We start from the raw sequence: 13,562 nt of genomic DNA on the forward strand, positions 1-13,562 counted from the left end.
AATCCTGCAATTGACATACGATGCCCAAGTATTTTTTTGGGACTTGAATCAACAAAGTGCCAAGCGCATGGCACGTGACATGGTCCACCGAGTGCAAAAAAACATACAACAGCGGGGATTCGCCAGTGGTCACCCACCTGACTACTGATCCGCCGGTCGAAGGCTTAATGTCTGGGGAGCGGACGGGACCCAATTTTGTACTTCGCCGATGGTCGTATGTGCCAGAGCTTTGGGGTCAAGAACAGATTATTCGTGGGTAGAGCGAGGAACAACGGACTCGGTCAAATCCTGAGTTACTAAGAGGGTACCGATTCCTTGTTAAGACATAATCAGAATTATGGCGATTTGAACTCGTTCATTATTCAGAGAGGGGGTGGTAAGATATACTTAAAGTCGTCAGTCTTCCAACAAACATTACACAATACAAATCTCATCTCCCATCACTTCCCCTACGAAACCTACAAACTCTCCTTAAAAATCTCCGCCCCCTCATGTCCACCCCTCCTCAGGAAAATCTTCATACTCTGCAACACCTGCGCCTTCAAATCCGGGTTACTCAGATTCTGCCCTGCAAAACCCCCATACGTGCTATCAAACTCAAACGGCTTGAGCGCCTTCCAGATGGCCAGGACAGCAGGTGGAGGTAGAGGGATCATATTTGGATACGCCCACATGAAAGAGTAGGAGGTTGTGTCCGGGATACGGCGTGCATTGCTGAAGCCAGACTATGGTATTTTGATCAACAATCAGTTTAACCTGGGTGGGAAAGGGGGGGGGGGCTTACAGGCACACTCATAAACGTATCAGCAATGAACAACTTCCCTTCCCAATGCGCAACCGAACTCCCATCGAAATGACCACCGCACTGTACCATCTTAACCTCTCCGCCCACCTCTTCAATCGGCGTGACACCGCTCACCAGCTTCCGAACACCGCGCTTGTCCTCGCGGTTAAGCCATTCAGTGTCATCGCGGCATATGTACACTGGACACCCAAATGCATCTGCCCATTCGAGGTGCGTCGTGTAGAAGTGCGGGTGGCTAATTACAATCGCTTTGAGCCCGCCTTTTGAATTGATAAAGTCGATCGTCTCCTGGTTCAGTAGTGCAATACAGTCCCAGAGCACGTTACCCTGGCTTGTCTGGAGCAAGATGGCGCGTTGTCCGATGCCTAGTTGCTTGCGAGTAGTACTAGAGTCCGCGAGGCCTGCGGGGAGTTCCGAAGGGGTTAGAGGTTTAGTGCTAATGTAGTGGATCCGGGCATCCTTGGTGTCGGTTTCGAATACATTCTTCTGGGTCTCTTGGTTGCTGGCGAGATTGGTCCAGGATTGGCCGGAGGCTGGGACGTATTGACGGGGGTCCTATGGCGTGTTAGGTTTTACATATCATTCTTGGGGTTGACCTTTTTGGGGTTTGAGGAACTAGTAAAGGGTTGATTGGTAAACACTGGTATGACGTACATCGCACATGCGGCATGTTTCAGGGTGCTGCGACAGCGGAACGTCGTATTGTGTTCCGCATGTTTCGCAGATGGCTAGGTCGCTTGGTGAGAACTTCATCTTGTGTAATCTGAGAGTTGATGTATGATTGTGTAATGTAAATGTAAAGAGTCGCGTGATAATAGGCACATGTCATCTGTCAAGGGTGTAATGGTTGCTCTTTTATCCAACTACCAAAAGTGGGGTTCAATGAGGGGGTTAGCTTCTAGAGCTCAACCTAGTCTCAAGGCACATCGATGATGACAAAGTTTTGGACCCTGAAGCTGGTGTATTCGTTCCATGGGCTTCGTGACTGCAGAATTGGGCCTAGCCTTAGAGGCCTACCGTGGATGCCTAAAGGTAAAGAATACGGTACTGGGTGACAAATTGGAGCGTACTAGACCACGAATCCGTACATTTGTCAGAATTTATACAAACTCTCACAAGCTTGGTCATCTCATTCAAGACACATGATCTTCATTGCGTAATACTGAACATGTACAATGGCTAACTGCAACACTCCAGAACGCCCATTACCAAAAGCACCTTCTACTTTTCTACCGACTTGGCATCAATCTGTGCCTTTGGACTTGCATTTGCAATTCTTGACCATTCGCCATTGAAAGCATTGATAAGCCACCATTTCAATTCTGTGTCTTCGTCAGCATTAACTCTCACATAACCGAGAAAATCACTTACTGTCATATACAATCCTGTTAGCGTTATGGAAGTAGATGCTATGGTCCGAGTCTGGGAACACATGGACGTCGTAGTTTTCAATGCCCGCAAGATCCAACCGGTCCAGTAGAGTAAGTGTGTTCTGCATGTGCACGTTGTCATCGGCAACACCGTGCATGACAAGAAATCGGACATTCTTCGCGAGCGATCTCACATCAGTAATGGTCGAGTTTTCGTAGCCTTCGGGGTTGTTCTGGGGCGTGTGCATATAGCGCTCCGTGTAGATGGAGTCGTAGAAGTGCCAGTCAGTAACAGGCGCAACGGCCATTCCGTACTTGAACGTCTCTCCTCCATCCTGCTCAAGGGTCTTGAGAGTGTTGAAACCTCCGTAACTCCAACCCCATATAGCCAATCTATCGGCATCAACATACTTTTTGCTCGCCCAAATCTTGGCCGCTGCAATCTGGTCGTGCGCTTCGTAGTATCCAAGATTTCCTCGAGTGATGCAGCGCAGCTTGCGACCGAGGAAACCTGTACCGCGTCCGTCTACAGTGACAACAATGTATCCGAGACTTGCGGCAATGTAGGATTGGAAATCAACCTTGAACCGCTTGTTCACTTCCTGCGAGCCTGGACCACTGTATTGGTAGAACAACACAGGGTATTTCTTCTTTTCGTCAAAGTGTGGCGGGCGGCGTTCGAGAACGTTGAGTTTGAAACCGTCAACGTCGATTGTCTGGTAGTTGAGAATTGGCAACTCAAGCTGGCGCACTAAGCGATCGAGGCCTTTGTTTTCTTCGATGGTCTTTTCGTATTTCTCCTTGTTTGCTGATGTGCTGATGATTTTCTGCCATGGAATTCCGGGACCTTTGTATGAGATCAAGGCATATGAACCACCAGCTGAGAATGATGCGTCGTAGTACCCTGAACCGCTATTCTCTACAACTTCACTCTTTCCGGTGCCATTCAGATACACAGAGTATGCATGCCGCTCTGTAGAACCTTTCTCAGTGGATATGTAGTAGACCAGATTGTTCTTCAAATCCACTCGCGACGGTGCCTCGACAACTTCCCATTCGCCCTGGGTGAGCAACACAGGCTTATCGCTGTCCAAAGGTGCAAAGTACCCAATGTGATCATAGCCCTCATGAATGACAGTGTCGATGTACCCATCGTGCTCGCGACCGTTCTCAGGATCTGCTGGCACAAAGGTAGTTTTTTGCGAAACCTCGAACCATCCTCCATCTAGTTCCGCAACATTCTCGGTCCTGATAGTTTTCCCAGTACGTTGCCCGACGTCCATCAACACTAGCTTGAGGATATCGCTCTCACGGTTCGTTTCCCGAACAAGTACCTGCTTTGTCTTGCCCGCCCAAATGATCTCGGTAATTAGCCTGTTATCATCTTGGAAATCGTCCTCAATCTTGACACTGAATACCTCGCCCTTTTCGACGTCATAGAATTGCAGCGATACGATCGGGTTTGGTGCGCCAGCCTTGGGGTACTTGATGTCGCGAACTTCGGGATAGTTTTCTTCGCCAGCCTTGGGCCTTTCTCCGCTGGGCCGTGACAAAAAATATTGGACCGGGTACGTCGGGACGGTTGATTCATCTGTGCGCAGAAAGGCAATATACTTGCCATCTTCAGACCACCATGTTGCACTGTTGCCTTGGAAGACCTCCTCTTCGTATACCCAATCGGGGATACCATAGAACAACTCAGTTCCACCGTCCTTTGTGATTTGGATGACTTCTTTGGAGTGCAGCTTGCGCAAGAACATGTTGTTGTCCCTTGTGAAAACGACCGCATCCGATTGTGGTGACAGGGAGGCCAGTTGGATCACAGCTCCTGGGTTTTGTGGATCCAGAGGTTCGCCAGTTTGTGTCTCAACATCGAATATCCAGTACTTGCCCGTACCAGAGTGTCGCCAATTCTTCTGGTGATTCGACAGGACCAGTACCTTCTTGAAGTCCTTGCTTGGCCAAACATCATTAGGATAGACAGATGTCCCGTCCACCGTGAAGCTCTTTTCTTTCATAAGTGTAGTCTGTGCTTCCGTAGCCCTCGCCTTGCCCGTGCTTCTGATATCCTCGACTACCAAGTATCCCTCTTTCCCAGAATCTCTCTCGAGCAACAAGCCGTCCTCGCCCGATGGGCCTGCTATCCACTCGACGCTCTGTTGTTGAGGGTAGAATCGACCACCTAGAACATCATCCATGCTGATCTTCTTTCCTGAGCCCTTTGTTGAGCTCGCGAGAGGATCGTGTGGCCGGCTCGAGACAGGCTTGTAGGTGCCGCTCATCAAGAAGAACACCAGCGCAAGCGTCCATCCTGCTACACATGCGGTGCCTACAATCCATAACCACCTTCGCGTCTTCTTATCTACCCCTGTTGGGGTGCGGTATTGTGCGCCCTCGATGTCAAACTGTTCGTGTGGGTGACTTGCATCGTCGTCGTCCGTGTATTTTTCTCCACGATTTAAACGCGATGCACCGGTAACTGCTGGATTGTTGATGTGTTCGAGAACTAGCGACGTGGTGGATATGGACGATATAGAGGCATCGGACCCGTCTTCTGAGGTGCGCGCGGATCGCTCGTCTTTGGTTAGAAGCTCCGCTTCCTCTTCAGGAAGGGCGCTGTGTCGCGGCATCGTAGCTGTAACGTGGTGAATTTAAAAGGAACAGGATCACTTTGGGAATCAACGCATCCTGATAAAAGAGCAATGCAGATCGCGGTAGACCACTTCCAGAAATTGGTATGCGGCTGCGAGGTGTGGTTAGGGGTTACGCATAGGCTAGCATGCGGAGGTGCGGAGTTCACGCGGAGGTGTCAGAGCTGGAGTTGGCCCGAAACATACCAAGCCACTCTCTGATGCAAGGGGGGAACGCCAACGCAACACAAAGAATCCAAGAGATAAATTTCTATTCAAGTCCAAAATAGGACGACTTTAGAACGGTATAGTTTCCGTTTATTCCTTCCAACTTTGGAAATCATCAGTTCCCTCCTTGCAATTGTGATAAGCCGAGCCTCTGGAGCTTTCTCACTTGAACGAAATTGTGGCCAATTTGTTGACTAACACAACGTCCCCGAGTTTTTTACTGATACGAACAAGAGACTACTAAGATCAAGGTGGTAGCTATCTTGCAGAATGGTTGTCGGAAGAACTGTCATAGGAAGATGTTAGGCTTAGGAGAACCTGAGAAGTATCGAGTGCTAGCGTAGAGCTTTGGCTGGGGGAATCGCCCGTGTCAAACAGAATGTGATTTAGCAGTAGACTAAGACGGCAGTGGGCCAAGGTAATCCTGCAGTTTTGCTTAGTAGGTAGTCAACGGGATTGGCTCTGAAAGTTCCTACCTCCTTCATTGTGCCTACAGCGTACATCTTATCAACTTCAGATCTCAGACCCTTGATCTTGATGCGGATGTTGGTGCCCTTTTCAATAACCTGTTCTCCGTCGTCGGTCCATTGCGGCGGTGTGGCGTTCGCGTCGAACTTGATCTCGGCAGGGATCATCTAGTCCCTGTTAGTGAATGGGGAGGCACATAGGGAGGTGAGATTTTACACTTCGTCCTACGAATGCTTGCAAAGACCCACAGTCTACGAAGAAACCTGTGCGGAGTACTGAGGTGACGATGCCATCCATCTTGACACGGTTAGCTGAGCATTCCGCGGTCGCACGCCCAGTTTGCACATACCACCTCGCCTTTGTACGGCCTCCACACAACTGCCTTGTAATGTACAACGTATTCAGCGGAGCCGGAGCCAGGCATGACTTTGCCATCGGATATGTCAAACGAGTCCAAGATGCACACAATAGTATACTTTCCAGTACTCGATCCCTCCTCTTTCTGCAACAGTTCGCGGTGGATATGCTGGCGAATGAGAGGACCAAAGTACGACGGGTGCAGCTGAATCGTCTTCTCGAGTTCTTTGAGAAAAAACATGTTGTATGGTATGCGACTAGCTTGACGGATAGGGTAGGGTAGATGCGCGCGGTTTTCTTGGAGAATATGGACGGAGTAGCACAGGTGAAAGGTAGATGACGGTAGAAGGCGAAGGAAGCCAGACGATGCTCCTTGGTATTACGCGACTCTAAAAGTCTTTATTCTGACGGGCCCAGTAAAGAGTCGACAGTGTGTAGTGTAGACAGCGCGCGTGTTTCAGCGAGACGCGCCCTCGGCCTGCAAGCCAGCCCTAGTTGTTATGTCCAGCAGCCCATGCGCACAGCCCACAGTGTATGCGCGCTGCTCGTGGTAGTCCGGGGATACAGCGGTAGCGGGTTCGGGGAAGTTTGGTGGAGGGCTGGGAAAAACAGTCGAGTGCTGCGACTTGAACGTTGAGCTTCCGAAGATGCAGGGCTCCAGGGCTCTCGGCACGGAAAATCATTCGCTAAGGCCCAAGCAGTGACCAGACTCCCACCTGCCAGCTTGCGCACCCCCACACACCCATGCCGTGATACTAACGTTCACTTTGCGCCATCCGCACATCCTCGGGCCTCCACGGACGCTGCCCTGACTCCCCGCAACTCGTCAAGCGCTCGCATCCCCCATCTCCAAGATATGATTTAGTCGCTTGACACCCTCTCGCAACGCCAACACGAGCTCAAGTTCCGCATCCGGCACCATGTCTCTGAATCTGGAGAAACAACTTGTCTTTGTACGTCATTCTTCAACATACACATGTATCGATCTAACTGGACAGTAGTATGGAGCATACCACCATAACAAAGTAGGCCTCTTCCGCCCGGCCGTTTTCACATGTCAGCTAACGCGCTGCTCATCAGGTTAACGTGGGGATACATATGCTTTGCGTGCCTCCCATCCTCTTGACATCTTTTCTCCTTGTATGGCCCCTGAATTGTCACCGCCCAGGCCCCACTAATCCGAATCATAGCTCACCAACACACCGGCCGTGCCGCTGCCATCATGGCTTTCCATTCCCAATCTCCCGCTCAACATCGGCACAGCCGGAGCTGTACTCTACTCGACCCTATATGTCCTCATGGAGCCTGTCGCAGGAGCCATGATTGCCCCGATCCTTATCGGTAGCACCGCGTATGCGAATCACCTCACGTCCACGTACGGCGCGTCAGTCAACTCTTGGGCTGGCGCAATCAACATTGCATGCTGGATTGCGCAGTTTGTCGGACATGGAAAGTTTGAGGGAAGGGCGCCAGCATTGCTAGACAACCTCATTCAAGCCATCTTCCTGGCTCCGTTCTTTGTCTGGTTCGAGGTTCTCTTCATGCTCGGCTACCGTCCAGAGCTCAAACGTCGTATAGATCAGGCTGTTGAGCAGGAGATCCAGAAGTTTCAGAAGAGCAAGGAAAAGGGTCAGAATGGCTCGGCAAAATAATTCGATACTTGAAATATGGATTTGATGGCCAGAGCACAAGTGAGGCATGGTGATGTCTCTATCAGAGGTAATAGAAGGATGCGTTCAGGCGGCACTGCCCTGGGATGCGCATGTAATGTACGGATACTACAGCAGAGTGAGCATTGCATGGTGCAAGGCGTATACGGAGTTGTGTCGCCTATGGTTGTTAGTTTTGCACATTTTGTCCGTATATTTCTGCTGAAGGGGTTGCAACATAGTAGGATACCAATCTATAACATTGTTCGCTCAGACTATTGTGTTAGCATGTGACAATCCATCGTAAAATGTCTTTCCTTTGGAAGTACGCCGTGAGTCTTCCAAGTAATGTCCACATGGCGGAGGATTCGACCCTTGAATTGTATGTCGACATTGTGACAGCCAATCGATAAGGCAGCTTGTGGGATGTGAGCTCGTATTCCACGCAGTAGCCACTCTCACGTAGGAATGCGAGGGGCCCAGCCGCTTTCTTATTACCAATTGAAGTCTCTAGACTTTCATTTTCCAGCTTTTGACCTTGCCAACTCTCCTCGAATTTGAGCGTGGATGTCGTGGTAAAGTTGGAGCTCGGTTGAGAAACGGCTTTTTTAGGATTAGTGGTTGACGCCAAGGTCCGCGCTTTCCTTCCGAACCGCAGGACTTTCTCCCTCACAGCAGAGCTCCCATCCTCAACTCCATCACCATCTCCCCTCTTCCATACCTGCATCAATCTCAATTGGTTGCAGAGCTACCAAAATAGTCTCTTGAGCAGCTGCAGCCATGTTCTCAAGGGCCATCCGCCAGTCGAGCCGCCGGGTCGCTGCAATCTCTGCTACCAGCAGGATTGCTTCGGTAAGTCCATCGCAACTGCCTGCAATTGCGCCTTCTCTCGGTCCAGCCATCGCCCGCCATTCATAGAACCGATTTCCGATGCCATTGGCTCCACAATGGCGCTTCGTTGATGGAAATGGGCGGCCTGCGCAGCACTGCGGCGGGACCAAGGAAGCTCCCCTCTTCCGAAGATGCAGCGCTGACGGCTTTTTTCTACCAACAGACTCGCGCTCCCGCATTCACCAACGCTACGCGCTTCTACGCTTCCGACGCAAAGGCGACCCCAACCGAAGTTTCCTCCATCCTTGAGCAGAGGATCCGCGGTGTCCAGGAGGAGACCAGCCTCTCCGAGACTGGTCGTGTTCTCTCCGTCGGGTAAGCCATTTTTGCCAATGCAAATAAATAGGCAGGGAAGCTGACTGCAGAATAGTGACGGTATTGCTCGTGTCCATGGCATGAACAATGTCCAGGCCGAAGAGCTTGTCGAGTACGCCAAGTCCACAACACCACTATTTCCCCACGGGGCCTGCTAACACTCGCCCAGGTTCGCCTCCGGTGTCAAGGGCATGTGCATGAACTTGGAAGCCGGCCAGGTCGGTGTTGTGCTTTTCGGTTCCGATCGTTTGGTCAAGGAGGGCGAGACCGTCAAGCGTACCGGACAGATTGTCGACGTTCCCGTTGGCGAGGCTCTCCTCGGACGTGTCGTTGACGCTCTCGGTAACCCCATCGATGGAAAGGGTCCCCTCAAGACCACTGAGCGCCGTCGTGCTCAGCTCAAGGCCCCCGGTATCCTGCCCCGCCGTTCCGTCAACCAGCCCGTACAGACTGGTCTCAAGTCCGTCGACGCCATGGTTCCCATTGGACGTGGTCAGCGTGAGTTGATCATTGGTGACCGTCAGACTGGAAAGACTGCCGTCGCTCTCGATGCCATGCTCAACCAGAACAGGTGGAACAAGGGTAGGGAACTCTGTCGAATTTATGAGTACGTCGATGACTGACATTAGCTGCCAGGTACCGACGAGACCAAGAAGCTGTACTGCATCTACGTCGCCGTTGGTCAGAAGCGATCCACCGTCGCTCAGCTCGTCAAGACCCTTGAGGAGAACGATGCCATGAAGTACACCATCGTTGTCGCTGCTACTGCTTCTGAAGCTGCTCCTCTTCAATACATCGCGCCTTTCACCGGTTGCTCAATGGTAAGCCGCACAAGTAAATTTTGAGGCTTAGCTGATGACTAACTTTTTCACAGGGAGAATGGTATGTATCCGCTTGTTTGCTCTTCAATTTTATGTTTTTCTACTTTCATTGTGTGAAAATCTGGAATCCTCCATGGAAATGGCTACCGTTTACCTTGGACACTCGAAGCTTCTCCAAAGCCCAAAGACATTCTTTCGAGATGGTTACCATGGCACTTTGGAAACCTAGGACAATTCCTCACGAAAATTTGTCACGGCGGCTATCATGCCTTGTCGAAAACTGGAAAATTTTCCTTACAGAAATTGTCGTGGCTGTTACGAAGCATTTCAGAAGACTAGGGACTTCTGCGACGAAAAGTCCTTATTGCTGTCACCATTGTATTTTGGAAGCCTTAAGACTTTTCCCACGACAATTGGCTAAGATGGATATCGCGCTATCTTGGACACCCGACAACAACCCCTACGAAAGTCAATTGACGCGGACATTGTCCCACTTCGGCAATCTCGATTCAACCTTACGACAGCATCGGACTGGCCACCATGTTACTGACTTTCGTTTTGCTTTGCTGTTTTCCCTAAGATCCACTAGCTAACATTGTTTTTTAGGTTCCGTGACAACGGCAAGCACGCTCTCATCATCTACGATGATTTGACCAAGCAGGCCGTCGCTTACCGTCAGATGTCGCTACTTCTCCGTCGTCCTCCTGTAAGTTCGCGCACGGACCATAACCAACACATGCACAGACCACCTGATCATTCTTCACTAAACTCAACACCAACCCACACCAACACATCCCCAACGCCTCTATTAACTATTGCTAACTATTTAATAGGGCCGTGAAGCTTATCCCGGAGATGTGTTCTAGTCAGTCACTCTTTTTGTTCAAATGCGATGGACCTGACTTGTGCTAACATGTGACAGCCTCCACTCCCGTCTCCTCGAGCGTGCTGCCAAGATGAACGACAAGCTCGGTGGTGGCTCGCTCACTGCCCTTCCTGTGATTGAAACTCAAGGTGGTGACGTTTCTGCGGTTTGTCTCCCTTTTCCTTTTCGCCTTGCTGTGGCCGTTCCAAAATGCTAACTTTTGACATAGTACATTCCCACCAACGTCATTTCCATTACCGATGGTCAGATCTTCTTGGAGGCTGAGCTCTTCTACAAGGGTATCCGCCCCGCCATTAACGTCGGTCTCTCTGTCTCTCGTGTCGGTTCCGCTGCCCAGGTCAAGGCCATGAAGCAGGTCGCTGGTTCCCTCAAGCTCTTCTTGGCCCAATACCGTGAAGTCGCTGCCTTTGCCCAGTTCGGTTCCGATCTCGATGCCGCTACCAAGCAGACCTTGGCCCGTGGTGAGCGTCTTACCGAGCTCCTCAAGCAGAAGCAGTACTCTCCTATGGCCGTCAACGAGATGGTTCCCCTGATCTACGCTGGTATCAACGGTCTCCTTGACAACGTACCAACCAACAAGATTCTCCAGTGGGAGGCTGACTTCCTTGCCCACCTCCGATCAAACGAGTCCGACATGCTCGCCCAGATCGACCGGGAAGGTGCTCTCAGCAAGGAGCTTGAGGCCAAGCTGAAGGAGGTTGCCCAGAGCTTCACCAAGAGCTTCGTTGCATAGATGGGTTGAAGGATGGAAGAGTGTGTACGGTCTATTCCAATGTTCTGAGGGGCCAAAAAGCGCTGATTGGTCTTTGAGAATAGATGTATAATAGAAGATGCGTCTTCACCATCAGCTGTCAATGGAAGATTTGCTTGTTCACTTCACAGATGGCTAGGTATCGCACGCCTGTCTATATCATCAACGACGACTACTCCTTGTGATTCTATATGCCCATTTTAGCGCCCATGTGCGAGTCTATTCCTGCCTATAGAGATGGTGTTATGGAATAGGTTACATACGACAAATGAATGTTTTCTTATATTATGAATGCTTGGTTGTTCACTGTGTCATTGTGCCGGAATCTCCCATCGAAAGTTGATACGATACTGACAATGTCCAACATGAGGTGTGATAGCGGGTCACTTAGAGGGGATTCGATACTACCGTTTCTTCGTCCCAGTACTACTAGCTGTCTTAGTTTTTCTTCTTGGACAGGTAGTGTTGACTGCATCCCAAAAAGGGATTGGTAACAGGACAGCTACAGGGGTTTTGGAATCGCCATTGTCGGTTGTACCGGACACTACTCATGTCCTTGTTGGCTATTCATCTCAGGCGATGTTAGAATACGGAACTGATTGTTCAACTTGTTCGATGCCATTATCCAGTCTAGCCATCTAATCGCATTATCCAAAAACCATCAATCTATCCAATAGATGCCTGTCTACTTCTTCGTCCCTTGGTGTTGCTCCTCTCCTTCGCTCGCATCCCCGTTTTTAAAGGGGTCATCACCAATTTCCACTGCATCACCCGTCTCAGGGGGCTCATCATGATACTCATCATCCCATGCTGTCCTCAGACTAATGTCATCATCATCTTCTCGTAACCGCTCGGCAGCTTCCAGCGCGCCTGGATCATCGTGATATTCATTCTCCAAGTCCTCGATGCTTACACGTCGGACACCAGCGCGCTCTTCAGCTTCGAGCTGGGCAGCCCGGGCCTTTGTCTTGCGATAGACTAGCCAGCCAGTGGTTACGCCTGCAATTAGTCCGATAATGATGGAGATGTAGGACAGTGCCTTTGTGCGCGGGTCCATCTTGCCTCCGCTCTCGGCAATCTTTTCCAATTGTGCACCGATGAAGATGTGGAGCATCAACTTGGGTGATACAATGGCAGTAGCCAGGGCATAAGAAGCCCAGTGTACGGTTGGGAAGGTGGCTACAGCACCATTGGATATGGAGTATGGTAGTGGACACAGGCGGTACATGACGAGGAGTTTGATGCCATCATGCTTGAGGGTAAGGGAGAGGGCAGCGAAGCGGGTGTCGTTCGCTACGAGGCGGTGGACCATGGATTTGAGAAACGTGCGCGAAAGGAGAAACGATGCAGTGCTGCCAGCGACTGACGCTGTTGCTGCTATGAACCATCTGTGTCGAGTCAGCCTACTGTCAAGAGTCGCCTGGTGAATTGGTGGTTTAAACCTACCCATTTGGAAAGCCATAAACGAAACCGGCAATGGTAAGGAGACTGGAATATCCAATCAAAGGTGGAAAGGAGACGATGAATATCAGAGCCCAGAGTATCAGCCAGCCCGCTGTGACATCCCTCCACTTCTTCGCCATAGGCAGCAGGGCGCCGAATATCCGTTCACCGAACACCAAGAACAGTATGCCGCCTACAAGCAAGAGTATATTCCCTATAATGAACAATACTTTCTTGACAGGCGATAGTTTGTTGTACTGGTCCAGGGCTCGCCGCGAGTATTTGTCCCAGTTGCCCATTGCGCGTTGCCGCCATGTGGTTTGTTGGCTGTTATGCGAAGCGCTGCGCCGGAAGGTGGACGATTGTCGCTGACTCCATATTGGCGTCTCACCCGTTTCCTCGTTTTCAAGCGGAAGCGCAAGGGCGCGCACATCATAGTCGGTCGCCGGCATAGCTGCCTCGTTGTTTATGTGCTGTGGTGGCCTGGATGGAGCGACCCGGACGTACGCGGAGGTAAGAGATGTAATGGCAGGTGATGGGGGAAGGGATTGTCAGTTGGGATGGCTGAAAGGGGACATTCCGTGGATTGGTAATCGGGTGTCAGAAACAATAGAGGGTGTTGGTGTAAGATGCTAAAGCTAGTGCTGGTGCTGGACAGCTTTTGGTTTCATCGTCATCCCGGGCGGACGAACAATGATGCACCGCCGCACCCGCTCTGCATTAGGCGCGTATATTAGATGTGCCGGGACAGCCACGGAGTCGCAGCGTGGCTGAGTCCTTTTATCCAAGGACTCGAAGATGGCGTGATTCGAAGAGCACACGTAGTTTGTTTTGCGCAGACACGCAGGGCTTGCTGCAGGTGATGTACCGCATGCCAGTCATGGTGCGGATACCGTATGTAGGCTCTGCACGTGACTTTGGCCAGCCTCAGCCTCAGAAGTGTGGCGC

The 13,562-nt window shown here is 50.8% G+C and overlaps 6 protein-coding genes across 6 annotated transcripts; 2 read left to right on the forward strand and 4 right to left on the reverse strand.

Moving 5' to 3' along the window:
• Window positions 1-458: 458 nt before the first annotated feature.
• Window positions 459-1,558, reverse strand: COCVIDRAFT_94590 (hypothetical protein; the record flags this gene model as incomplete). Its single annotated transcript, XM_014702959.1, has 3 exons — window positions 459-725; window positions 785-1,360; window positions 1,460-1,558. 3 exons carry the CDS (start codon window positions 1,556-1,558, stop codon window positions 459-461), a joined length of 942 nt encoding a protein of 313 aa, XP_014558445.1.
• Window positions 1,559-2,026: 468 nt separating this feature from the next.
• On the reverse strand, window positions 2,027-4,805 carry COCVIDRAFT_25093 (hypothetical protein; the record flags this gene model as incomplete). The annotated part of the gene is made up of 2 exons (XM_014702909.1): window positions 2,027-2,127; window positions 2,177-4,805. The coding sequence occupies 2 exons, from the start codon at window positions 4,803-4,805 to the stop codon at window positions 2,027-2,029; spliced, it is 2,730 nt and encodes a 909-aa protein (XP_014558395.1).
• A 625-nt stretch (window positions 4,806-5,430) lies between these two features.
• COCVIDRAFT_94502 (hypothetical protein) lies at window positions 5,431-6,099 on the reverse strand (the record flags this gene model as incomplete). The annotated part of the gene is made up of 4 exons (XM_014702960.1): window positions 5,431-5,457; window positions 5,510-5,668; window positions 5,718-5,798; window positions 5,851-6,099. The coding sequence occupies 4 exons, from the start codon at window positions 6,097-6,099 to the stop codon at window positions 5,431-5,433; spliced, it is 516 nt and encodes a 171-aa protein (XP_014558446.1).
• Window positions 6,100-6,778: 679 nt separating this feature from the next.
• On the forward strand, window positions 6,779-7,510 carry COCVIDRAFT_36209 (hypothetical protein; the record flags this gene model as incomplete). The annotated part of the gene is made up of 4 exons (XM_014702961.1): window positions 6,779-6,811; window positions 6,860-6,883; window positions 6,939-6,998; window positions 7,049-7,510. 4 exons carry the CDS (start codon window positions 6,779-6,781, stop codon window positions 7,508-7,510), a joined length of 579 nt encoding a protein of 192 aa, XP_014558447.1.
• A 777-nt stretch (window positions 7,511-8,287) lies between these two features.
• Window positions 8,288-11,153, forward strand: COCVIDRAFT_94396 (hypothetical protein; the record flags this gene model as incomplete). Its single annotated transcript, XM_014702962.1, has 9 exons — window positions 8,288-8,359; window positions 8,562-8,713; window positions 8,769-8,825; window positions 8,883-9,295; window positions 9,350-9,534; window positions 10,124-10,240; window positions 10,368-10,399; window positions 10,457-10,595; window positions 10,629-11,153. The coding sequence occupies 9 exons, from the start codon at window positions 8,288-8,290 to the stop codon at window positions 11,151-11,153; spliced, it is 1,692 nt and encodes a 563-aa protein (XP_014558448.1).
• A 703-nt stretch (window positions 11,154-11,856) lies between these two features.
• Window positions 11,857-13,066, reverse strand: COCVIDRAFT_25098 (hypothetical protein; the record flags this gene model as incomplete). Its single annotated transcript, XM_014702910.1, has 2 exons — window positions 11,857-12,559; window positions 12,618-13,066. The coding sequence occupies 2 exons, from the start codon at window positions 13,064-13,066 to the stop codon at window positions 11,857-11,859; spliced, it is 1,152 nt and encodes a 383-aa protein (XP_014558396.1).
• Between the last annotated feature and the right edge of the window lie 496 nt (window positions 13,067-13,562).

Source organism: Bipolaris victoriae (genome assembly GCF_000527765.1).
Source record: "Bipolaris victoriae FI3 unplaced genomic scaffold scaffold_26, whole genome shotgun sequence".
In the NCBI taxonomy this organism is placed as follows: Eukaryota; Fungi; Ascomycota; class Dothideomycetes; order Pleosporales; family Pleosporaceae; genus Bipolaris; species Bipolaris victoriae.